The sequence below is a fragment of the Scatophagus argus genome, chromosome 9, assembly GCF_020382885.2.
Source record: "Scatophagus argus isolate fScaArg1 chromosome 9, fScaArg1.pri, whole genome shotgun sequence".
NCBI lineage: Eukaryota > Metazoa > Chordata > Actinopteri > Scatophagidae > Scatophagus > Scatophagus argus.
In genome coordinates, this window is record NC_058501.1 from 14,196,306 (window position 1) to 14,223,656 (window position 27,351).

Consider the following 27,351-nt stretch of genomic DNA (forward strand, 5'->3'; position numbering starts at 1 on the left):
GTACCTGCCGATCTTGCAGTGAGACTAAACAATCAGCTATCTTTCTCCAGACCTGCTGATCCACATACATGTCCCCAACACTTTAAAACAATAAAAAATAATCAAATAAGGGCAGGTTATCTGTAGATTTTGGTATTTTGTTTTTTAAGGAAAATCCTGCCTATTACACCTTTAAATGAATAGACAGCTATGTACTATATGCACATGCATGTAATCATACAGGGATATGATTTATTGTGCTGCTACATATATTATATACAGAGAAAGAAAGAATAAAATAAAGACAAGAAGAAAGATAACAAAACATAAACAAGATGGGAACAAATGCAGAAAGGAGAGGACAGAATAAAAGCATGGGGCATGATAATAGTAGTCATAGTAATGCTGTTCACATATCATTGCCTGATTATAGGAAAACATATTTAATTGAACAGGGAATAGATGCAATCAAGCTGATTATAACATGATGTATTGTTTTTTTATTAGTTGTTTTGCCTGCTTTGAGGTGGACCCTGAGGGAAGCTTCATCTTTCAACTTGTTTCGCACATTTTATTTACTTCTTTTAAAAAACATTTTATTTTCGCTTTATCTGTTCCTCTCTAAGTCTCCACCTCCTTCTTCTTCAAAATATTTTACCCTCATAGTGTCAGCAAGAATGTGTCTGCATGTTATATTTACTTCACCTGTGGCCTATCTAGGACAACTGAGGGCTCTCACATCTGGGGATGCATCCATCACATCTAAGAAACGTTGACTGGTTGTGACGCACTCTAACCCCTCTGGACTCATGCCCCTGGTCCCATTATACACACACACGCACACTGCCACAGAAACACACAAATACACACTCCTCCCACTCACCTCTGAGTATCCTGTTGCAGCTGTGCAAGCTGGTGAAGGCGTCTGAGAGCCTTCTCCTGTTTGCGTTGGTCCTTCCATGATTTTGAGGCCACATTGCGAGCAAACTCCCTGTGCTTGAGTTCTTTCAGCCTCTGCAGGAAATGAACATTAAGTGGGGTAGCGGCAGGGACAGAAAAGAGTATGTGGAGGACAGGGAGCAGCGGGGAAGGCACAAGTATGGGGACAAAGAGCAGAGAAGAGAGATCAAGATTAGTTTTAGGAAGCTCTCTGCAGGCAGCTGTCTTTCAAACTATACATATCAGTCAGCAGCATTTGCAGATGTTCTCTTCCAAAGATTTTGTCCAATTAACGCCATTCAGCCCGGAAGAAAGCATCTTTCCTCCAACACACAGCTTGACAGCAAACATGACCGAACTGGTAAATAGTAGATTACAGACACAGTTGAGATGAGTGACATGAATGATTTAATGATGGTGATGTTCTTCCCACTGAAACTGTTCAACCTTTCATCAGTCATCACAGCTTAGTTTGGGATGATTCCTGATCCAATGACATCTGCTTTTGAGTTAGAGTATACCAAAGGCTTTGATTTACTGATGCTGAGCACAGCCACTTATCACGGGCGAAATAACCATGTGAAACATCATCATGTCCACAGATTTCAGTTGGAAAAATGCGACACCACTGAATATGCTGATTGTGTGTGTGTGTGTGTTCATATGTACACAAATACTAAAAACATAACTTGACAAGGAACTACACCATAGTGTGAGTATTTTCACCAAACTGGTGGGTCTCCACCTGCATCAGAGTGCTGAAAAAAACAAAAACAAAAAAACAATTACCTCTGTTCTGTGTGTGTGTTTTGTGTGAGTGTGCATGTGTGTATTTGTGAGAAACTGTGTGTCTACAGCCATAGGTGCACCAGTCCTCTCAGGGAAACAATGATTCATGCCTCTCTCTTCAGTTTCCTTTTCTGACACACTTTAATCCATCCTTTATCTATGCTTGGCAGGTGTATACATGTGTATGTGTATGTGTATGTGCATATTTGTGTGTTTCTTTTTGGGTGTCTATGTATGTAACTGAAGGCTAAGGGAGGACTAAGGAGTTTGGGAATACCTGCAGTATCAAGCAACACTATCCCTCCTATCTCCTGTCTTATTCTCTCACTCTCTTTTTCTTCCCAGTGTGTTTTAGCTCTCTCACTGTGCAATCCACCCATTGCTTATAAATTCAGGATTTGTTGTTTATCTTATATATTTGTGAGCATATCCTGTAGTATAAATTGCAACAGGATTACACCACTCTCACTTTTAGAATATGTCACGCTATTATCCACCCATACAGTATGTATCACACATACACGCACACGCACGCACACATGCACACACACACGAACACATCAGATTAGCCCCTTAGACATCAGATTTATTTATACACTCACTTTTTTTCACAACCACATCTTATGCTAGAGCTGACAGTCGTCAGGTTAATCTCAGATGAGTCTTACACAGTCTGGTGTCTTTTTATGTTATCACTCGATGCTGAACGTCCCACTGTCAGCTCATTGAACACAGCTTTAAGTATGAGCCAAAGGAGAAGCAGTCTTAGGTTTGTATCCCTGAAACATACATGTTATACAGTACAAGTGCTTGTGCATTGTGGATTTGTTTGATTATATTTGTGTGTGTGTGTGTGTGTGTGTGTGTGATTGTGGGTGTGCGTGTTACTGTGCAGTAAGGTAAGCTTTCAGGGGCTTTGATGCCAAACTCATTCTATGGAAATATTAATCATGTTCAAGCAGAGATGCATACATAATGAACTACTGTGGACCAAGCCAGGAAAGAGAAGGAAGCAAGAAGGAAGAAAAGATCAGAGTCGCTGTATTGCAGCTGTCTGTGGCAATGACTGTGAGAGGGAAAGAGAGAGAGCAGTCTATAATAGATGGAATATATGAAGATGAATTCTTCCTCCTTCCCCTTGCATTTGCACTCTGCCAGGTTATTGTTCTCTCTTTAAAACAGGTCCCACTGCAGGAAAACCTGTAGCTATATTTAGAGCCAAACAAAATATTGCACGCAGAACCATTTTCACTGAGCACACAGGGCAGAGGTATTTCCGTTTTCCCACTTTAAAGCGGATACTTTTGTCTTCAAAGATGATGTCATGTCCCTAACAGCAGGAAGTGATATTATTCCTGCTCCCCAACATGCCGTCTAGCTATGTGCTGTGAAGCTCAAGCCGTCTGTCAAAGCCTCGATCGATATTCCTTTAGAAGTGTTAAGGAGTGCTCAGGCTGAGGCAACTATGGATGAGTCAGAGTTGATTCATATCCACTAGGGCCTTAAAATGATACATGATATATTCTCAGGTAGCGTGTGAGAGGCCATGCTAATGGGCTGATTGCTGCTTTATTTAAAAGGGAGTGTAATTCTGTGGTAATGAGCAATTTCTGTAATCAGCAGTAAATGCTGATAAAGCGCCGTATTCAGACATGTTTATCCCTGAATCGATGACAGGGAAAAGAGACAGTGCAAACGCAATCAGCTTCCATTCTCCAAAGCCAATACTCCTGCAGGGAAGCTGTCTTCAGCTCGAATTTCATCTGTTGTCTGCTCGGTAGGCAGAGTGGGCATGCATGCCTGTATGCTTGTGTGTGTGTTCCTACAGTGCCAGTGGCTACTGTCAGCTCAGTGCCTCATGCAGCTCATTTCATGTGCCTGCCTCTGGCTAAAACAAAGCATTAACATTGGCCTGCAGTTACCTCAATTCATTTTCAAAGAACAATGACAGTGGAGGAACGGTCTCATTTAATGTTTATTTCATGTTGCACAGTGTGGGCGTTCAGAAGTGGAAGTGACTTGGCTTGGTTCAGAGATTGCCTGTGTTTGAGGACGAATGCGTACACGCCAAAGTGCATGTCTGTATGTTTTTGTATGTGACTATATGTCTTGGCATGACAACAGATAGCTGTAGGAGAGTGTGCTATCAGCAGAACCTTCAGCTTGTTAATCCAGAGTGGAGGTTGTGTTTAAAAAAAAAAGAAAAAAAAAGAAAAAGGGATGTGAGAAGCAAAACGCAGGAGAAAACCTGCCTTTTCCTAATAATTTGCTGGTCTCATTGTGTCCAAACCAGAATAATAGAATCATACGATCATACGTAAGCTGTGACTAATAGTTCCATGTTTTATTCGATACAGAATATATTTTTTGTTTGAATGAAGTACAAATTGGAGAACAAAGTGAATTTTATAGCAGCATCCTGATGTACCAGATACATACAAAACAACTGCTCTCAGTGCTGAACTAATAAACAAAGAGAGAGAGAATCTTCCATTGCTTATGATTTTTTTTTATTTTTAAATTAGTTTTAATTGAAGTTGCTTTGGTTAATGTTTTTAATTTCTCCAGGGCAAAGAATAAAACACTTTATCCTAATTGTATTTATCAAGTCAATTGATTTTTGTATTTAATAGGAATGCTGTGTGAAATAAACTAAAACAGAATGTGATCATTTGCTAATCCTTTACACATACACTCTATTGAAAATCTCATCAACTCCACTGATTTTTGTAAACACTTGTTCGAATATGATGCCAGTAATGTATCTAACAAGTTGGAACAGGAGCAACAAAAGACTGCTCAAAAAACATCAGCTTGGAGCTTCCACCAGGTAAACAGGTTTATTGGTAACAGGCAATAGTGTCATAACTGGGTATGAAAGGGACATCCTCAAAAGGCTCAGTCATTTGCAAGCAAGGATGGAGCAAAGGTCACCTGAATGTATAAAGGCTATCACTACAGGGACTCAGGAACACTTTATAAAACTTTTGTGATTAAACACAGTTTTGTTTTGTTTTTTTGCGACAGATTGAGTTGCTGATAGCTAATTATTCAGCTGACATAACTCCTGGGTCAAATTAGTTTTGATGCTTAACGGACCCCTAGAGACCACTTGAACAGCTCAAAAATCATGCCATTGTTTTATCGCCTTGATATATTTGATAATTTTTTTTAAGAACTGTTTGACTTTTAATAGTCCTCTAAAAATGAATTCTGTCTGGGTTCTCAGAGGCGCCATTTGAAACACAGTCAAATACAGTGTTTTTTTTATGTGCTTTGTATCTTTATTACACTGCGCTATCACTCCAAATCCCAAATAAGTCTATTTTTAATTTAGTAGCTGGAGTTTTGGTAGTTTGTTTGTTCTTAACGGTTTTAGCCTCTGAGGTCTAATTAACCTGAAACATAAGTAACATCACTCACAGTAACAATTCTGTATTTTGTCACCTCCAACAAATGTTTATGTCCAGTTAGCAACGGAGTGGGTTATGACTTGACTCATTTTTGTATAGTTTTTGTACTTCTTTCTAGCTGGTGTGACTTGAATTTACCTGCATGGGATCCGCAAAGCTAATCTTAAATGCACTTGGAAGATATCAGGCTGTTAAGAAATCTAAAGAAAATGGTGTGTTATTTGTGTATGTAGTGTATTGTTTGTGTGTATCTGTCTCGAGTTTGGTTGTTCCACTACTGTGCGTGTACTTGTAAGAGATGACGCAGTTGTCACACTCCTACTGTTACCTGCTGGGAAACTGTACCCAATGGGAAGATTGACATGGAAATGTCGCAGCTTTCCATCAATGCACATAATGCTAACACACCCAACTTCCATGACAAGAGATCATAAAGAAATGTCTACTTGTTTGTCTTTTCGAGTGCTGTTATGTAGTACGTGTGTGTGTGTGTGTGTCGCTGTAGTGAAGGTGCATCCCATCTACCTGTTTGTGTGCGTGGTCGTAGGAATTGATGTGGTTGTCAAACTCCTGGTGTCTGAGGTACTGCTTGTGACAGAGCTCGCAGTAGAAAAGAGCCTTCAGATCCTCCGCTGAGCAGCCCAAAGCCCTCTCGGCACGCTCCTGCAGGAAGAGAGAGACGGAGAGAATGAGTGAGAGCGTTGGAGGGATTGGAGTGAGAAATGAGAGCGAGTCGACATAGAGGCATAAACAGACAGAGACATAACGGGTTAGGGGGGACAGAGATAGAGAGGTAGAGGAGTCGGGTGGAGGGGGGTTGAAAGAATGGCAGATTGTTAGCCATTTAGAGCAAATCTGCATCCCAGAGACATCAGCAGTAATAGCCTCTACATGTGCTCTGCATAAAACTGTTAAACGGCTTCCCATTAAAGTACGCTGCCTTTGCTGCTGCTGCTGGAGGATGGACAAAGGCAATGTAGCCCGGTGCTCATGGCAATTTGAGCCTAGGGACACATTTAATACAGCCACTATAATAAAATCCTGCGTCTGTACTGTAATGGCAAATAGTCTGAGTTTGACTGCAGAGAAAGCAGCAATTGTGGCTGATAGACAGAAAAACTTAAAAAACATCTTAAAGGCACAACTTAGGCTTTTGTACACTGACAAAATCGCGTTTCTGAAGAAGAGAAAATTCAAATCCACACACACACACACACACACAAAGGTGTGTAAATAGCATGTGGACAGACGGACACACACACACACACACCCACAGAAACTGCGCAAATGGCACATGGACCTCAGGGGATGAATCGCTTGTCTGCATGCTCACATCAGCCAGAGGGTGGTTTCTTTGTGCAAGGACATACACAGTCTTCTGCCCAATAGATGTGTGTGCTTCCTTGCTTGTGTGTGTGTGTGTGCGTGTGAGTGCGTGCGTGTTTGCTCAGGGGTGTGTGTGCATTCATGCCATACTCTGCTTCAGAATGTAATTTCCCTCAGGCTGGGGGCTGCCAATAAACACTATTGAATTCTGTTCTACACTGACATGATGGGAATTTAATTTGAGATTGTCACTTCTTTCTCTCCTTCTCAGCTCTTTCCTTCACTCGGTCCATCTCTTGGCTCTTTCTCCCTCTTGTTGTGAACTCTTGTGCTGTCCAAGCCTTTTATTCCCTCCTCCTCCAACTCACTCTTTCTCTCCTTTCTTTTATGTTCCCTTTTATTCACCTTATTTGCATTTTTCTCTCTGTCTGGCAGGCTGTTTGGTGAGCCCCGGGTCATGCACTGACAAGTCTACTGGCCCCAATTTGCTTCAGTAATATGCCTGCACACAGGAACAGAGGTGAGAAGAACAGAGAAGGAGGATAGGAACGAAGGCAAGAGGAGAAATGACCCCTGCCTGCCCTCGCAGACGCACACACACACACACACACACACACACACACACACAAACTATCCTTCCTCTGTCCCATTCATTTGGCTTTCAGTCAGAATGGGTGAACAGGCTGGGTGGCTAAAGAAACGATCAGACCGACTCTCCTATACTGAAATCAGCAGAAAGGTAACTAAGATACATCGATCCTGTGGTACTCTGTGTGTGTGCAATAGTATTGATCTGCCCTGCAGGCTTAAGTCACGACCAGGAAATGATCCAATAGCCCAGAGTGGCCTTCATTTGAGCGCTGCTGGGGTGATGAGATTGAGATAATGAATGCTGTAGATTTGTCAACCTTTGGGTTTATGTAAGATTACATAGGAACTGTGGAGATGCATGCATTCATATAGTCATTGTATTTGTGTAGGGTAGAATAGCTCTGTTAGGCAACTGGACGTGAAGTTTACCTAACAGAACTATTCTACCTTGACCATGACTGGATGGATGACTGAGAATCTCCATAGATATTGTATTTGTGTATATTTTTGCGTGTGCTTGCCTGTGCCTTTGTCTGATGACCTTTTCCTCTCACCTCTCTGTGCTCTGTCAGTGTCATTATTTTTTAACAGGGGAAAATATATAAAGAAAGAAGGGTGAGAAAAGGTGTGGATGAATGAAAGTAGAAATGTGGACTTGTGTGTGTGTGTGTGTGTGCATGTGTGTACTACTCATGTTGTGGGGACTTGTCTTGTTTATTAGGCACGAAAAACAAGTTCTCATAATGTAAATCATTAAATTTTAGGGTCAAGACTGAAGGTTAGGTTAGGTTAAGGTTAGAGTAAGAGTTGGGCGAGTAATGGTTACGGTTAGATTACAGGAAATGAATGTAAATTTATGATGCGATGGGAAAATAATGAAGGACGGCACGGTGGTGCCTCATAGCAAGAGGGTTCCAGGTTTGAATCCCGGTCTGGGCCCTTCTATGTGGAGTATGCATGTTCTCCCTGTGCCTGCGTGGGTTTTCTCCGGGTTCTCCAGCTTCCTCCCACAATACCAAAAACATGCACATTAGGTTAATTGGCTACTCTAATTTGCCCCTAGGTGTGTGTGTGAGAGTGTGTGGTTGTTTGTCTTTTTGTGTTGGCCCCGCGAATGACTGGCGACCAGTCCAGGGTGTACCCCGCCTCTCGCCCGTAGTCAGCTGGGATAGGCTCTAGCTATCCAGCTCCCCTGCGACCCTGACGGATAAATGGTATAGAAAATGGATGGGAAAATAATGAAAACAGTGACTGTGTGTGTATAAACTCAGGAGCCATTTGCCTTCAATGTATACATCTCAGACTGTATGATTTCTGCCCTTTTGCACCAACACAAAATGCATAGACACACATACGGACGTACCTCTACACACACATTGGGTATGCACAATCACACACACACAGTCTATCAACCTGATATACCACAACTAAATTAACATAGACCTCAATTTACCTCAAACATAAATCTGTTTGCAGAGAGAGCACAATTGATATCTGAAGACCTGAATGGACCGTGATTGTTTGCATGATTATGTGTGTGAGTGTTTGTGCAAGGCTGTGAATTTGTGTCCATGCTTTGTTTTTTTCTTTTCACTTATCCTCAATTTGTGGAAGAAGTGCCATTTTATCGCTCTTCATAGCTGAAATTATGCTATAACTAGAGTTGCAGACACGCATGCATGTAATTCAGTGTCTGCAGCTTTCTGTGGAAATGAACAGGTCACGCTTAAAGTGTTTTACACATGGGGTCTGTCAGCAGTTGAGACTGTGTGCACTGGAAACTAATGATATACAATATATTCCTAAAAAAAAAAAAAAAAAAAAAACTCCCTGAAGAAACCCTGGGAGTTCTGCAGATTGACGCTGTGGCTGCACCGTTCTGATGCAATTACCCTGTCATTGCCGTATTATTTCAAACTACCCTCTTGGGTTTTTTTAATTTGTAACTTTTATAACATAAAAAATAAAAAAAATACATACTCTTACTGGTTGTAAAAATACCATACAAAGACTTGCAAATGTCACTTACTTGCGCTGGAGACGATTGAAAGTAATCAGAAAGCTTCTTTTAATTTGCAGTCTACATGTAAACTTTATATATAGTGACTTGCATTCAGTGATTTTAATTTTTACATAATTTGTTATGATCTAACCAATTACCAATTTGTGTTCAGCCACCTAACTGTAGTGTACTTGAGCTAAATTGTTTCACTCGTCTCACTGGTCACTTCCTCGCTGCTTGTAATTAAATATTGAACAGCATTTTCATGGATGGCTGGACTCTGGAGGGAGGGAGGGAGGACTTTTGACAGACATTACAGTACAGTCACTGTGACACAGCATTTCGGAGAGTTTCGCTCCCTACGTTGAATGTATTTCCTGTTAAAACAGTATTGTTTGGATGGAACGTAACTCAAGGAGAGATTCATTACAACTGTAGGCTTAAACAAAAGGGACGTGAATTATTTGTGCCTCCTCAGACTTATTAACTTTGTTGGTATGGACATACTCATTGGCCTCATCTGACCTGATCAGATGTGATAATTGCTAACTGGATTGTAACATGGCTTTTAATTGGTGTCCTGTCTCAGTATGAAATTCAAAACAAATCTGAACAAAAACAGGTTGAAATAACAAACAGCATGCATTATAAATCCATGAAGAAAGGGAGAGAGAGGAAGAGAGATAAAGAGTGACCGGTAGTAACATAACTGGTGGGAACAGATTCTCTTTGTTCAAATGCAAAACCTCTGCTGAAGAGAAGCTTTACTGCAGGGGTTAGAAAAAGTAAAAAATACTTCATGAATATGTTTCACTTTGAGGAAACCATCGTTACAGTATTTAAAGAGCTGATATGGACTAAAGAAGATCATGTGCTGATTAGTGCTATGTGTCTTTATAAACCCTGTCTAGTACTGCATGCATGTATCATCCTCTTAGTCTGACCTTGTGAATACTGGCTCTCTGTGCTTCTGCATGTTGTCTGTTGTATGTTGGAAACGTATTACGATTTTCAGTGTGAAGTGTTTCCCTTCTACAGGTCATGAGTCTGCTGCTTTCCAACTCTGTTAAAATTGACTTGTGTTGCCGAGAAACCTTTTGTTAGAGCAAAAATGTGTATCTTTTTTTTTCATTATTGAGGAAAACTGTGTGACACACAACTGATTTATATGATGCCCTTGACTGTAATTCACATTATTGTATGTATTGTCTGTTTTTACTGTATTTTTACGGTTTCATGTTTTATAACGAATGAAGAAATATAAAATGATGGTACATGAAAAGGATGACAAAAAAATAAGCTTAGGCTCAATTATATGAACTACTGAACAGACCTTCAGGGTATGTAGCCTTTCACACAACTACGTTTGGAAACTCTAAGACAAGATCTCTCAAAAAATATCAAGGTCATTTGCCCATTTGAAAATTTAATTAATCTTGAAAGCGCACTGTCTATCGTCCATCTAGAAGAAAGAGAGAGGAATGAAAGTATGACCCAGGAACAAACTGTGAATAGGAGAGGTTCATGAATTCAGACAACTTCTAATTGCTATTTTGCCTTGTGAGAACAATTCAATAAACAATTCATAACTGTTTATCAAGCCCAATTAAGTCTTTAATTATCTTCTGCTATAATTATCACCCTAATTTGCCCACTGTAATGAAAAGAAACAATTCCATGTGTGGTTAAAAAAATTACTCAGCAAATGTTTTTGCCTCCTGCTCCACAGTCTGTTTACATGTATCTGCCACTCTGTTTTCTTCTCAGCATTCTCTAAAATGTTCCTGTGATTCTCTCCACCAGGCACACATGCATTCACAAATGCACAAGTAGAGAGAGTCTGGCAGTGTGGTGTGATTTCTGGCCATTCTTCTGTAGCTAATGACAGCTGACCCGAGGGCTAAGTTGCTTGTTACTGTAATGACCTGTAGATCTCAGTGGCAGACATGCTTGTGAACACACACACACACACACACACACACACACATTGCCAGACAAGATAGCTGAGTGTTAATGAGCTGATATTTTGCAGCCCTAATGCATCTCCCTTGACTGCCTCTTCCTTAATATGCCTCCATGACCAGTACCCAACCCAGTTATCTGTTTGATGTGTGTGTGTATGCATCTGCATGTATGTGCCAGTCAGTGTGTTTTTGTCTAGGTAAAACCATCTGGTAGTGTTTGTGTGTCTCTGTTTGCTCCAGATCTTTATGACCAGTTAGAAGTACATCCAAAACAAGCACATGGAACAACCATAGCCAGAACCGCAGATGTGTTGACCATAGACGCAGCCATTAGGGTTTACTTACAGCCAAAAGGACAGATGTATTAGTACCAGTGAGCTACGTCATATAACGCTCTGCCAGCAACCAGCTCTTTGAAAGAGCCACTAGACAGGCAAAAATAATTCAGGATATACAGGATTACCGAGCGTGTTCGAACGATCCAAACAGTGTGAGGTGTTCCGTGACACATTGTGTTTCTGCCTAATCGGTATGCTATCTTAAGCACCAGCCTCTACATGGTGAATCACTTGTATTTGTCTAAATGTTCTTCCTTTTCTTTGTGTCTCGCTCAAAATATAACCCGATGTTGTTCCATCTCCCTCTGACCTTTTAGGTTGAGCACCATGCTAGAAACAAACGGAATAAATAAATGATGAGGAGATTATATTTGCTAATTTGCCCTGTGCCCTTTGTTGCCTTGTTGAAATGTAAAGTGCTTCTCCCAGAATGTAATCCTTAAACTGAGAGTCTGAGTCAATTGCAACAGATAACAGATGTCTCGCTTAGGCTGCTTTTAATCTTATGTGTATACAAATATATATACAAAATGACTTTAAAATATATATATTTTAAAGTCATTTTGTCTCTGTATTCCATTATTCAGTATTATTCATTATTCAATAATATATTTCTCTTGTTACCTGTAGTACCATTTATCCATCTGTATGGTGCTTTGGTGTGAGTTGCTAAGTTTTGGACTTATTGACATGTTGACATTAGAGATGTCCGATTAATTTAATATAATGAAAGTAGATGACACTTGGCTTGTGGTGCTCAAAGTGCTAAAAAAAAAGGTAAAATTCACAGACCTCACTGTGAACAGTTTCATATAGGATCTATTTTGTTTCTATCACTGTGCAGACAGAAGCATACAACTACTCAACTACTCTCGCTGTTCAGTAAGTTCTGCTTTCACACTCCATTAACAGTAGGTAAACTGTGTGACAGATTCACTGTTAAAATAAATCTGCTCTAAACACATCTGTAGGTGTTTGATAGACTTTAAGGCCTAGCCTTGTCTATGAATAGACAAGGCTAGGCCTTACAGACGAAGTCCTGACTCCAAATATAATACGTGTCATGTCATATTAATGTTTAAAAGAGGGTGAACAATAATGAGAGAAGTGTGTTCAAAAGCCTGAAAGTAACTGTATTGCTTTTCTCTGGGGCAGCAGCAGGAAGTCTGTGGCATGAACAAATCACGCCACTCTCCTGCTGAAGCCATAAATCTATGATTAGTCACAAGGCCCAACCAAACGATCACTCAGCAAGCGATCAAAATTTAATTCCCTGTCCATCACAACGCAAGGCCAAGTAGCTCCACCGCTGATCTGGCCAACCCTCCCTGGCTTCATTCTCTCCACTACTCTCTATCTCTCCTTTCCATTCAACAGGGCCCCCTTGTTTTCACATAATTATGTGCTGTATCATTGATCAGTCTTATACAGTGCCACATTTAAAATCTACCCACTTCTCAATGTCCGCCCCCCCCCCCCCCCCACCTCCACTTGTAATCTCTCTGCGTTTGTGACATCCTGCACACAATGTGAGCTCAGCCTCTGGCTTGGGCAGGACAAGTTAAACTGATTCACTGGGGCAGAGCGTAGCTTACAGACAAAAAGAGAAAGCAGGACATCTTAAGACGTTTTCTCCACTTGAACAAACATGACCCCTCGCGTCTTTCCAGACGTTTTGTGGATAAAATTTGTGTTGGGTGGGATCAAGGCAGACGCACGAATGCATGAAAGCGTGCGTGCAAATTCCTAAAATACCCAAATGTTCTACAAACTATGGTCTCCTCTGTGTCTCTTAATGTATTTTTATGATCCTACCTCAGTCACTTTGCTCTTCAGGGACTTGCATTTGTTTCTCTAAGAGCCGAAGGTTTACTTTCCTTTTTTCTCAGTGCACATTAAGTAGAACATCATAAACCAATTACACGAAGACAAAGGACGGTATGTATAAAGGATGGAGAGGGGAAGTCTTCTGTCTCTACAATTCCTACATAGGTTGGCTGGCTAGGTCGGTGAGATATGATCATCATTCATTATTCTACTTTCTCCTTTCCCATGACTCCACCTCTCATTTATTTCACAATTTTTTTTTCTTCTGTCAGTTGTGGTCTAGTATATTATTTGTGAGTTTTTCCTCGCTTTCTCTTTCATATCTCTTTTCCTGCATGCTTTACAAGCATTTATCAGTTAGGTGTCTGTCCATCTGTGTGCCTATCAGGCTTCTCTCCTGTGCTCTTGCTAAATGTCATCTCCAGTATTAAATGCTTTCCTCTCCCAGCTGGCAGAAAAAATGGAATTATATGGACCATACACTCTTGACATTTAAATTACTGACACAAATAAAAACCCTGCATGGATAAATGGATATACAGTGTAGTGAAGTTGGTACACCCACAACCACACCCACATACACATACACACACACAAGGGTGTAGATTCTGGCAAGGACAGTAGAGATATTTCAATAATTTTATCAAAAACTTTGTTGATGCACAAACAGTTAATAGATTCTTTTCTGCCCTGCTAACCCAGTAATCCCTATTGCATATGATCATCTGTTTCAGCAGCCTGTTTATTAGGCTACCGTGTGCATCTACAGTAAGATACAGATTCAGCACTTGTCATGTCTGGGTAGCTAGATGTAGTTTCATATCAGACTTTCACTTTGTTCTGTAGTGTGTGTGTGTGTTGCCCTGTCAGGGTAAAAAAAACAAAGAAAAGTGGACACAAAGTGTAAGTAATTTAAAGAAAATATTTACTCAGTTGCTAATCTGCACAGTCAATAATAACGATATTAGCAATGCTTCAGGCATAAATGTTTTTCCACACTGTTTGCACCAATATGCCATTTTGTCAGGTGACGTGAGTAACCCGACCACGTGGAAGCTGACAGATGCGGTTGCATAATGACTGGGTGTTGTTAGTTCTGACACACGTTAGGCTGAGGAGGTGCTGTATGTTGTGTAACAACAGTTCATCAGTGTGTGTTTGAAATGATGATGCTTGATACTTTTGGCTTTTATGACCCTGCATATGTCTAAATAATACCTACACCCTTGTGCACGGACTTGTCTGTCCAGAAAAGACGGCTGATTGACTGCCTCAAAGAGGATTCTGTCTCTATCTGTTAAAGTGATCAAACTGGGGCTGTAATCTGTCAAGAGTGTGATGATACAGATTAAAGTGACAGACAAGTTAAGAAGATGAAGGTAATCAGTTTGGGAACTGACAGATTTAAAGAACAGGATTAATATGATTGAAGATTACATGCCACACACTTAGCGCTCATCTAAGTCTCGTCGACTCAAATACCTACAGATAAGGGGCGAGGGTTGTGACAGATTGAGGTGGAGCGAGGACTTGTGAGAGAGAACGATGGGTTGCTGTTGTTGGTGAATTGCGGAATGATTGCTCTTATTCAGGCATTTATGATTGCAGTTCCTTTTGAAGCTCTGAAGTGCGGGTGAATGTTTGTGTGTGTGTGTGTGTGCATGTTCGCTCTGTGTGGTTCATTTGCGCTATCAGGGGATAGCCTGAGTGTGTCCAATAAGAGTGATCTTTTCACTGGCACATTAGAGTGAGTGCGTGGATGCCTAATGATACCACAGATGAGAAGGCTGGAAGGAACTGTTCGCTTCATCATCTTCACCACACATGTACAGGAGACACACACACACACACACACACACTCACATAAACTCACTGAGCTCACTCTGTGGTGCACATCAGTCCAACTTTGTTAAAGCTGGTTTTGCTGCGCTCAGAGATTGTGTGGCAGTTAAGACCCAGTGCTGGCTGGGGACTGAAATCCCGCCTGGTCTCTCTCAGCTTTCAACATCCTGCTCTGCCTCCTTCCTTCCATCTTTCTGCTATCCACATCTCCTCCGTTTTCTGTGTGTCCTCACTATCATTCCCAACTTCTATCCAGCCCTCTGAATGGCTGCATTAGTATGTATGGCCGTGTAGCTCAGGGTTTAGAGGTTTATGTCTCCTAATAGACAGAGATTTGTCCTGTCACACCAACACCCACATACAGCTTAAAGAGAGAGAGAGAGAGAGAGAGAGAGAGAGAGAGAGAGAGAGAGAAGACGACTCCCTCCGCTCTGTGTGCGGAGGGGAGAGAAAGAACATTTATGTTCGTGTCTTATCTCCAGAGAGAAAGGTTCCATTTCTGTACAAATTATAAAGCATTTGTGGCTTTCTCTTCTTTTCTCCCACGCCTTCCCTCTTCTTCTCTCATCCTCTCCAGCTCTCTCACTGCCTCTCTCAGCCCCTTTCTCTCTCTCCCTTTCACTTGCCGTGATTGGATTAAGACCAAAGAAACAGGGTGAGGAGATGAGGAAGGGATGAGGGTTTATTAAGCATGTGAGAGGTGAGATGACATAAAGCTGTACAGAAAGAGATTGAAGAAGAGGTGCATTTGACCATGTGTGTAAATGTGTGTGCGTGTGTGTGCATGCAGGGGGTGTGCGTGTAGCCACTTCTGTATTCATCCTCGCAAGAAGGTAGGGTGAGAAGAGGGAGGAAGTGAGGCGTTTAGCCGTGGAGCACTTTAATCAAGGGGCGAGCAATCCTGCATGACCCACTCTGTCATCCATTATTGATGCCTGCCTGAGCCAGGCTGATGAATCATTAAGCTACTCATCAGGCCTGGGAATTCTGCCTCCTCCTCGGCCGATGACACTCGTTTACATAAATCACACACTGCCATTTTTCACATGCTCACACATAAACAAAAAACCACACACACACCCACACACAGCCACACACACAAAGTTCAGTGATTTTGGCTTGCTTTTCGATGTGCATGGCTCACGTGTTTGTTTATATTGCTTTTCCAAAAACACACATGACTGTCATACCTTAAAGAGAAAAGTTAACTCAGATTTTACTGCTCATGACAAGCACTCAGCAGCTGCAACACCTGCATGCTCAAAGATGAAAGACAATAAGTTCCACATCCTCTGGACATCACATTATATTGGTTTCCCTTTACAAGACAAAAGACACTTTTGCATATAAAATGCAAGCAATCAAACACACACAAATGCATAGCTAACCTGGAAAGAAGAAGAGAAAAGACAGAGAGTGAAACAAAAAGGGACAGAGAGAAGCAAATCTTATAGAGTTTGTGTTTGCATCTTGCCTCTGGGTCTTATGGCACAGGAAAAGTGAAGAATCTTAGGGAAATTGATGAATACCCATGGCATTCAGGCACACATGCACTCACAAAATCCGCCCACACATTTCTTCTCATCTTTGTGGGGGTTTCCCATCCTCCCCTCTCCTCTCCTCTCCTCTCTTGTCCTCTCCGCTCCATTCTACTCCTGCTGTTTCCATGTTTTCCCATTCAATGTTGTGACTAATCCCGCACCACAGGGTAAGAATATACCTCACAGCAAGGGTAAGAAGGCCCCATAGCAGACTCATGCAGAAACATGCAAACACAATAACACCAAATATACAAAGACAAACAAACAGAGAGAGGAAAGTGGCACCTTGCCCATGTAAATGAGGTAGCCAAGGCCTTGTGACTCCTAGCTTGAAGCTGCTTGCAGACCACTGTGATCCTGCCATCCTGGCAGTACACAGCCAGGACATTTCTGCACAATGCTAAGCTGAGAGCCTGGCATCTTCAATATGCTACACATAGGAATTCTGCTGCTCATGATAATTGCAGTGGGTCGTTCTCTCCGTCAAAGCTGATGTGAAGGCAGGTTGAAGCAAATGGCATGAATTATTAGTGTCTGCATCATGGCTCGTGCTGCCGGTGGAGGTAAGTATGATAGAATTTGATGCATTGTTACTGATGCATAACCGACCCTGCGCTATCAGAATGTCCTAGCAGGTCCTATCTGCTCTGATACATAAACATGAAAGCACAACAGAATGAACATACATGAGAGCACACACCATGTTATTATAATACTACATGGATTTTTGCTCCACTTGTGCTCTTTGGTGTTTCGTTTCCATTCCTGTGCGTGGAAGTGCATTCTACTGAGTGATACATGCACATGTGCAAGAAGTATGCCAGGTACACAGAGACATAATAAAGCAGTAGTTCAATAAATCCCTTTTCATCTGAATCCTTGACCCTAACTTTGACCTTTTTGTCACTTATTTTTCCTCAGGGCTTTTTTAGATGTCACAGGTGTGAGGGCAGAGGTGAAAGATCATGGTTAAAATGAGGTTGTGGCTGAGACAGCAGAAATATGAAAGCCTCACTGTGAGATTCAGCAAAGACCCATTGATTAAAAATGCTTGCAGTCAAACTATCTCATATCAGTGTTCACTGAATGAGATTCTTAAAGATTAAAGCGCCTTTGTGACAATGAAAATACCCATTTTTCTAGACAGCAGAAATCTGGAAGAAATTTGCAGCATACAAATTATCAGTGTACACGTGTTATATAATAAGTTTTAAATAATTATTTGAGTCCTTACGTTCTCCTTATTCAGTGGTCTGTGTGAGTGTGCAGCTGTGGAGTATTCACCAGAACAAGCTATTCTGTGCAAGGCACAGCAGTGCAAAACATGAAAGCCTTGATCTTATGTCAATGATTTCAGGGAAGTGAAACTTGTTCATATGCATTAAAATTCTTCTGCCTTTTGATCTATAAATGCAACTCAACTTCTTTCAGCTGCAGTTATTTTTATAAATTGGTGTTATGCACATGAAAAGTGGAAAAAAAAAAACACGATCTAAAGATCAAGCTGAGGATGAAATCCAAGTTGTTTTATTCAGAAGGAAGCCCCTTGGTCTCTTCTGGGCAGGGAGTGAATCCCGGGCTTTTGCTCAACCAGGAGGTGCTGGTTCACAGCCTCTCTTTCAATGAGTCATCTCTCCTCCAGAGAAGAGATAATTAATTTGTCTGAGCTGCTCTTAACCCGGGCCTGTGTGTCAGTAGTGGAGACGCACACACAGGCATTCAAGCACACAGGTGCAAATATGTGTAACTTGGACGCCCACGTGTGCATGCAGGCACATACTGTATGCATGCCGGGTTAATGAAGCTATAATTGTAACCCGACATCTGTTCCTATGTGAAAAAATGAAACCAGGTAGAGTCGCAGAATAAGAAGCACTGCCAGAGAGTGCAATCTAGGTAACTGAAGAAATACTGGCCACCACATTTTTTTCTCTCATTCCTTCAAGGATTTTTCAGCAATATTGTTAATGCAATATCACTCCCATCGCCTACGCACACAACTCACAAGCTCTCATATAGGCAAACTGTACACACATATGCACACAAACCCTCACACACTGAGATTCACAGGCCTGAACAGTTGGACCCCTGACCTGCTAAAAAATGAATGGGCTGAAGAGATGAGACAAAAAGCAATAGGAAAGGGAGATAAGGGGGTGTCGGGGAGAGGGGGGTTGAGAGCAAAAGTAGAAAAATGAATGGAGGAAGAGACAGGAGGCAGCAGCAAATGATCGTTTTATAAAAAAGGAAAAAAGCAGAGACAGGGGTTGCAGAGTCCAGGAGCATAAAAGAGGATAAGATCAAACCTTGAATTAGACATGACATCCTAATGACTGTGAAACAAAAATGCTTTCATCTCTTCATCTCTCACCTGTCGTCTTACTTTTCACATTCTTTTTTCTTCTTTCAGGAGTTCGGCAATGATACTCTTTTGATAACTATGATTTGAGGTTTTTGTGCGTATGATTTTGTTTTGAGCATGTCTTTCACTTTCTACCTGAGTTGGTGTTCCAGATGGTTCATCAAACATCCTGTAATTATCAAACACTCTCTAATTGTATGTGAGTGTGTGTGTTTATGTGCTGGTGTGTCTCCAGGTAATTATCTGATGCTGCGATCACTAATGACCACACAGACAAACATCTGTCCCAAGGTAATATACAAAATGAGAGGTTGGCCATCTGTTGTGCCCGTGTGTGTGTGTGTGTGTGTGTGCATGCATGTAGGATAACTTGCATGTCACTAGAAACATACATCTTATGCCAGAATTTTTCCTTTAAAAGATGTTTGGAACTCTATGTGATCAAAATGTTATATCTACAGAAGCAGCCCTCACTGCTTTTGTAATAACACACAAACTATAACCAAACACTCTCTGCCCACATGATACCCTCTAAACGTGCTCACACTCACCCACATGAAGCTCACGCAGGTCAGCTCGGCCCCACAGACACCCATACAGTTATGACACAGGAGCACATTTTATCTTTCAGGCATGAGACCCAAACACAAATAAATAAGTCTTTCTAATTCATAAACCAGCACCTTATGTCTGACAAGAGTCCAGATTGAGGGTTGTAAGTATGTGCAAGCGTAGGTTCCCTTCTCCTCTAAGTGAAAACCTCCTTTATGTGACTGAGTTTAAAATGATCTCCAAGTCAATCATTCAAGTCAAGGTTGTGTAGTGTTTTTGTGTGCATGCTTGTGTTTGCAGTATGCAGCAGGTCAAAGACACACATGAAGACACGGTAAATTGAATAAAGATCATCTCAAACTCAGAGGTGAACAAGCATCACAAAGCCAGCCGAGCGCACTCGAACAGAGGCACAAAGACACCTATACATAGGTGGAGATGAATGCACTTGTATATATTGCGCCTCCCTATCTCTCCATCAATCCTGAGGGCGTGTTGCGTAGATGTTGAGAGACTGACAGGTTATGTCACCTCAAACAACAGGTTCATTTACAAGTTACACAATGAGGCACAAACAAACAGGAGGGAAACATGCTTGGTAAAAGAAAAAGAAGCAGATGTGGAGAGAAAAACATCAAAGAACCACTAGATCGAGTTTGGAAAAGTAAGAGAAATACTGAGGCAACGGAGTAAAGAAACTGCAATTCCTCTAGGGAACCATCCTGGTTATCAAGTAGAGGTTATTATGCTATGAAGCACTAATGAATTCATTAGCTAAATGAAATGTCAATAAAGGCTTGAGAGGGTGTTAAAATCGATGCCAACTGTCTTGCTCTCCCCTCTGCCTCCTCTTTCTCTTCATCCTATCTCACCCATCTGTCCCAATTATACACCTTTCTTCCCAACACACACTCGCAAGCACACTCTCTCCGGAGTGTTGAGTGTAAACTGTGATGGAGGACATTAGCGGTGATCAGTGGGAGCACTTTGCAGCGGTCAGCAGGAATGGTCCAGTCATACAGGACTTTAGTATTCAGCAACACTCACCTGCTCACTCTCAAACTGCTCCACCAGGGCCTGATGGCTGAGTCCGTGTGTGTGTGTGTGTGTGTGTTTGTCTGCATTAACATTACACTTTATGAATGTGAGTGACTGCAGCATAAGGAGCCTTGAATCTGAAATAGCTTTTCTGACAACACAAGACTTAACATCCCAATAGTCGCTTTTAAGCTTGTACTGCAAAGGCTTTATACCTACAAGGTATGCTATGTTGGATTTTCCTTATAAAAACAATGTATACGCTGATATAAAAACGTTCTTTCAATCATCACTTATGACCCAGCAGAAATGTTCAGTGGTGTCTGAATCTTCAGACACTATCCGTATTTTTTAATTCAAGGATTCAAGGATTCAAAGAACTTTATTGTCATACCAGCTCACATTCACATGTTTATGGTACGAAATTAGGACTCAGGTCTCTGATTCTGGAAAAAGTTGGTTGATTGTTGAATCTCATTCCCAGGTGGACAAACATCAACGTTTTGGGCTGGTGGCTCTTGATTACCTGGTAATGAGACCCAACAATCATCTCATTTTCTGCAGTGTACCTTTAAACTCACATTTAACTAATCTCTTTTTTTCTGACATTTGTCTAACTTCATAAATGTCAAGATGCTATTATGGGCTTGATCGTCCCCTGGGAGTTCTTTGATACAGAGCCTGTATCTCTTATTATTATTATGATCGTCATTAAAAGTACACAAAAATTCCTGGGTATCGTGTTTACAGCCACGAGCAAACTGGCACGCCAAATGGCAAACCAGTTGGCTCATCTCACCTCTGTCCCCTCATGATGGCTTAATATTTGTAGCTAAGCACTTGACTCACTCCAAACATGGCCGTGTTTTTGTGCGGCTAAATACTTGTTTCAAGATAATTGTTCAGGGCATATGTTTAAATGCCGCCTCATTTACATAAACTCTGTTCAGCTCCCTGAGGAATCAATGAAAACACGAGGGTGCAAACGCAGAGTCACATCCACGCAGACACACATTCACTCCGGCACATTTGCACTCACTTTGACACTGTGCTGTGCAGCCAGCGATTCATCTGTTTTCTGCAACGGCAGTGAAATATACATCAAAGTGGTCTTCAGCAGAGGAGCAGCAAAGTATGTGCAAATACAAGGATATAGTATTCTACAGAGGGAGGGCTTCGAAAGGGAAATTGGGAGAAGGAGGAAACAGAATCAGATGGTTTTTGGACAAGAGGCTGCAAAAGAAATGCAAAACATGTATTAGTTTATAAATGTCTCAACTGAGGGATGGATTAGGGCTGTATCTGTACTCTTTGCACACATCTTGTCATTGCAACATCTCCTTGTGTCTTCCCTTCATTCTGACACCGGGTATTAAAAAAAAAAAACCTTTGAAGTGTTAATGAGAGTTTGAAGAATGACTCACCACTGGTGATTAAGCACTAATATACATACGGGAACAAAAATTTAGACACGTCCGAGAGACCTATCACAATGACTAATTAGTGCTGATAAAGTAGTAATGAGCAAAATCCCAATCTACACATACTGCAGCACTCCACAGGGAAGCAAACTAAACAACAAAGCTGGAAACTCTTAACAAACACGAGGGGATTTGTTGTGGAGGTAGGGGTGGTGGGTCGGGGGGGGGTCTTTGTTGAGAAGACTGTTCTTTACCGTTCATAGTGTTTTCTTAATGCTGCAATGCCTTATCAAAGTGAAGACATAAGAAGTTACCCCTGACGAATCCCAGACGTAAGATCCTTTGTACTTCACTGATCTAAGCTGAATCAAAGAGCAGCTAGCTGTTGTGCTCGCTGGTGTGGCATCGCCTACAGCGGGGTGGACAGGAGCAAAAGATGCAGCTCAGCATGTCTTGAAGAGGTGTGTTAAACTCACCCTCACTTGGCTCAAAGACTTCATCTAACACAAGAGGTCACTTTTGAACTGCCTGACCACGGGCGCTGCCTGTTTATCATGCTGACAGGCCCATAAATTGGGACATGTCTAAGCTAATGCGGATAAATCTGAAAGCACATCTTTTTTTTGACCTCCCGTACTTACACAGAACACTTTCAACACGTAGATTAGTTAGGACAAGGCCATGGAGGTAAGTGATGTTCTTGTGAATGACACCTATTGTTGTAGACTTGCAGATTACTTAAAGATAACATGTATTCAACATATCGTGTATTGTATTCTTCCTTGTGAAGGTCAGCTATAGATGAGCTAATAAAAAAATGAAGCTGGTGTGGGTACAATGTTTAAGTCAGGTACATATCAGCAGGATGAAAACTTATATCTTCATGCTGAGTTACTGCTGGTCATGTTTTTTGCTTTGATGGCCTCCTTTGATGGCATTTCTACATTTTGATGTAGATGAATTGCTGTGTGGACTCCTCATGCTGAGTGTCAGATTTGATTTGAACATAGTCCGTTTTCACTGGAGGCATGTCACAGAAGGCAAAGCGAAGGTGTAAATTATAAAATTAATGATGGCTGAATTCCATTTGGCTGCTGCAGTCTCAGGGTCCTGGTATTGTTCATGTTGGCTCACTGTCACACTCGAACGGCTTACTGGTGCACTTGAATAGAACGGAGCCATTGTTAACGTCATTAGTAACACCTCTGCTTTCCCTGCTATAGCAAGTTAACATTTCTGCTGTGAAAAGGCCTATTGCGATGGCGGACTGCAAAGCTAGGGTCGAGATAACACTAATTTAGAAGCAGTATTACAGTCTTTCACAAGCATTTTAGTGCACTGACAAGAAAGGATTTTCAAACAGGCCCTGCTAACAACAGTCTTACTATATACTGTATAAACCAGGTGTGCCCAGTTTTTTTTTTTCCTTTGTAGGACTAAAATTGAAACTTAATGGTGGTCCTTGAACCAAAAGCAGCACCTATTGTATTGTGTTGTTAAGATCCTTAACTGACTGACTTTCTGGACACTATTAAAAAAAATGTTTTCACAATTTTTCTTCCTAAAATCATCTGGCAGACCAAATTGAACATTACTGTGGGTCATCTTTGGCCTGTACGTTGGTCAGCACTGGTATAAACCAAGAACCATCTGAAATGTTTGGCAATATGATATATGAGTTGATGTTGATGCTAAAACAACACTTTTTAGATACTTTATTTTGGGGAACATATAGAAAATATATAAAAATACAGTGTAAAGTTTCCTGATTTAAAGGCATAAATATCTTATCAACCCACAAGCATTTGATCAAGGCCACAATTCATCACAAAACTCAAAGATTTTGAGTTTCCAACATATAAATCAATTCAGTCAAAAGTTATTCAGTTAATTATCAGAACAGCCACTGACTGATTTGACAAAATTATGTTAACTTTTGACAAAAAGATGTGATACAAGAGTCAAGTCTCTTTTTTCTTTTCATAACATACTAAACTGAACAGAAACATCAGTCTGGAAATGTAAACATGCTGCTTTATATAATCAGTCAAGTACATCCAAATTAGACTTTCTGAGAAATTGCGCTTGTTTTTGAGACTAAACTTATTGCAAGAGCAATAAAAAAATGAGCATTTGATGATTCTACACAGAGATCAATGGGCTCTGAGGCAGATGATTCAAATCAGCAATTAGGGGAGCCCTAATTTTTGGAGTGGAGATATATGCATGGTATATGTACACATATAGAGTGTATACAGTAGACTAATTATCTCATTCACTGATGGTATTATAGCCCATCTGGAAATTATCTTTATAAGAGTGTGTGCATGACTAAGTATATTTGTGCATGTCTGCAGAAGTTTGCAATTTGTTAATAAAAATATAACTCTTTGCAGAATCTCTGACTGCGTCTTCTCAACAAGCTCAGTCCCATCATAGAGTGGGCGCGGGCTGAACATGACAGACTGGTAATGACTTGAGTACGAACACACACGTTCACACACACACACACACACTCATACATCTATACCAGCTGCTCCTTTCCTCCTTTCTCATCAAACTTGTCATCAGCTCCGCCAGTTTGTCTCGTCTCACATTAAGAGCTCATGAATAATGTGTGATTACCAGAGACCCTCAGAGCAGCTCCTCAATCTACAACACGCACACACACACATTCACACAGTCAAAAGGATCATGTTTATATTTACCTGTACTGTAATTTACCTTGCTTTTCTCCCTGCCATGTTTCTCTTTCTTTCACAAACTGTTTCTTTGTCTCTGCAAGTTCACACACATACACACACACACAAACACGCATGGACCTGTTTGATGGGTCAAACGAACAAAGGGAGGGCAGCAGTGACCAGAGAAAGGTCAGGAAGTTACCCTACTACGCTGAACAGGTCATACACACACACACACACACACACGCACACACACACACACACACACCACCTAACAAACACTCCCCAGGAAATTAGTACTATTTTCAGCTGGGCAACTCATCTCCTCCTGAAAGCTAATGCAATTTGATTCGTTCAATTCCCATAGCTATGTGAAAGAGAAGGAGGCAAGGAGGGACAATGACTTCACGGTTGGATACCTAAATTCTTCTCTGTTTAAAATATTCACTCCTACTGTCGTCTACCAAAAAAAAAAAAAAACTTATTTAAAATCTTTCCTGGCAAGAAAAAGAAAAAGATCATCCCTTGTTAAACATCTCCTCAGTAGATGACACTGGGACTGCTGTTGTCTCATATATCCTGCACCCACCACAGACATAATAATGTACCGTTTTGGTCTGCAAATGCTAGTGAGAAACTTATGAGAACACTAATGTCCTAATTTCATGTTTAAATTTAATAATGAACTAATCCAATGAAAAAGTGAAGAAAAGTGGCCACCAGGCTCTGTTGTCAGCTAAATGACTCCAACCTATGTATTCAAAAAGCAAAAGCTCTCTCTCTCTCTCTCTCTCTCTCTCTCTCTCTCTCTCTCTCTCTCTCTCTCTCACACACACACACACACACACACACACACACACCTAGAGATATGTGCATGTTCTCCTACCGGTGAATCACTGGTTGTGCTTGGACACAGTGGTCCTCTGAAGACTCCCTTAACGCGCCGAAAGTGTCCGTTGCTCAGGTGTGTTGAGCTGATAACCAGGTAGTAACACGCGCTGCACGCCATCCCAGGGGCCTCACGGGGCTTTGGGCCCATGTACTCTATGGCTGGTAGCTCTGCCTCTTGCCTTCGGTGTCGGCGTGTCCCGAAGGGCGCCAAAGTCAGTTCCCGCACGGCTGTTGCGCAGGTGAGAGCGCGACCGGGCCGGTGCGACGGAGGACGTTTTACTCCTGTCCTCTGTTGGAAAGTCTGTGCCTGCATTTGAAAAAAAGGAGGGGAGCAGATGGGATAGGATGAGTAAGGGAGAACTGCAAACAGAGAAAAACAGACAGAGAAATAACGGGAGGCTGACTAAGAGACAGGGATGTTTTACTGACCGAGCTCTGCCGCTGGAGTCTGCGCCCTGCATGATGTTGTCGGTCGGGCTTGAATTAATGAATGAGCGCCTGTGGAGTGCCAGACGAAGAGTGGATTCCATCCAGTCTCTTTTTCACACACACGTTCTCTCTCTCCTGTTCATCCTCTCTCTCTCTCTCTCTCTCTCTCTCTCTCTCTCTCTCTCGTCCTCTTTTATAGCCTACTGGTCCAGTCTGTAAAGTATATGCAGCCTCAGCCAAGCAGCAGCAGCAGCAGCGGAATCTCGCAGACGCGCTTCCGCTCCACACTCACGTCGAGGAGGAGGAGAAAAGGGGAAAGCATCTGACCTCTCGTTCTCCCCCTCTGCTCCCTGTTGATTGGCACCGGGTTTAAAATCACCCCTCTTGTGAATGAAATTCCGCGTTGCGATGTGGGACAGACGGCAAATTCATCCAGAGAGGTCCTGTAGTTATTATCGCGCTCCAGCGCGGACAGGCTGAAGTGGCTCAGGGTCTTTCTCAAGGAAGAAAGTCTCTCTCTCGCTCACTCTCTCTCCCTATCTCTCTCTCTCTCTCTCTCTCTCTCCCTCCCTGTATGAGTGTGTGTATGCCTCTGTTCTCGGGGGGTGGGGGGGTGGCGGGTACCGGACCGGATTCAGTCTGCTGTTGCCTATAATATGCAGTCCGTGCCCGTGCGTGGGTCTGGGATAGAGGGATCATTTCTGTCCACGCTGTGCTTGAGTAACTCGGAATTGAAGCCCCCTCCCCCGTTCCCGTCCCCCCTCCCTCCTCCATCACTTCCATTTCTTTTTTCTTTCAATTTCTTCTCCTCTCTCACCTTTTTTTGTTGAGCGCTACGAGGAGGAAAGCGTATAAACTAAAGTATAAAGTGCACCGACAACATGTTTGTCAGGCATCCTCTTTCTTTCTGGGGATTTCTGGGCCAACCCCCCCCCCCCCCCCACACACCCTTTTGTGGGCATCAAAGTTAAAACGCCATGCTGTTTGTAAGGTCTCAGTATCGTCGGGGGGAAAGGAAACATCACTCGGTTGCGTCCTCGGGGGTAATGATTTGACTGCAGATTAAAGGGTCGTCCTCCGGACTCGGCCTGTCAAACTGCGCCGGACGCCGTCAGAGAACAGCTCGGAACTGGCCGCAGCTGAGTCCGAGTCTCGGCAGCGTACGGCGCTGTTCACCATCGCGGTGCTGAAACTATTAAAGTGCGAGAACCCACAGCACAGCGCGGCGCGTCATGCATATTCAGCCGGGGATTAGGGTGCCTTTTGTGCTCAACGTCAACGCTGAACAGCACAGACAGCTCTGGGTTTTAGAGGTAAACACGAGGTAGAAGGACACAGAGAGACAAATCACAGCGCGGGGAGAGAGGCCACGAATAGACACGTCCTGAGGGTTAGCACAACTTTCTTTTTTTTTTTTTTCGTT

The 27,351-nt window shown here is 42.0% G+C and overlaps 1 protein-coding gene across 1 annotated transcript; it reads right to left on the reverse strand.

Moving 5' to 3' along the window:
- Window positions 1-858: 858 nt before the first annotated feature.
- LOC124064228 (zinc finger protein 804A-like) lies at window positions 859-26,095 on the reverse strand. The gene is made up of 4 exons (XM_046398469.1): window positions 25,929-26,095; window positions 25,495-25,806; window positions 5,646-5,783; window positions 859-993 (listed from the first exon to the last, which is right to left on the reverse strand). Exons 2-4 carry the CDS (start codon window positions 25,645-25,647, stop codon window positions 859-861), a joined length of 426 nt encoding a protein of 141 aa, XP_046254425.1. The 5' UTR covers window positions 25,648-25,806; window positions 25,929-26,095.
- Window positions 26,096-27,351: the final 1,256 nt, after the last annotated feature.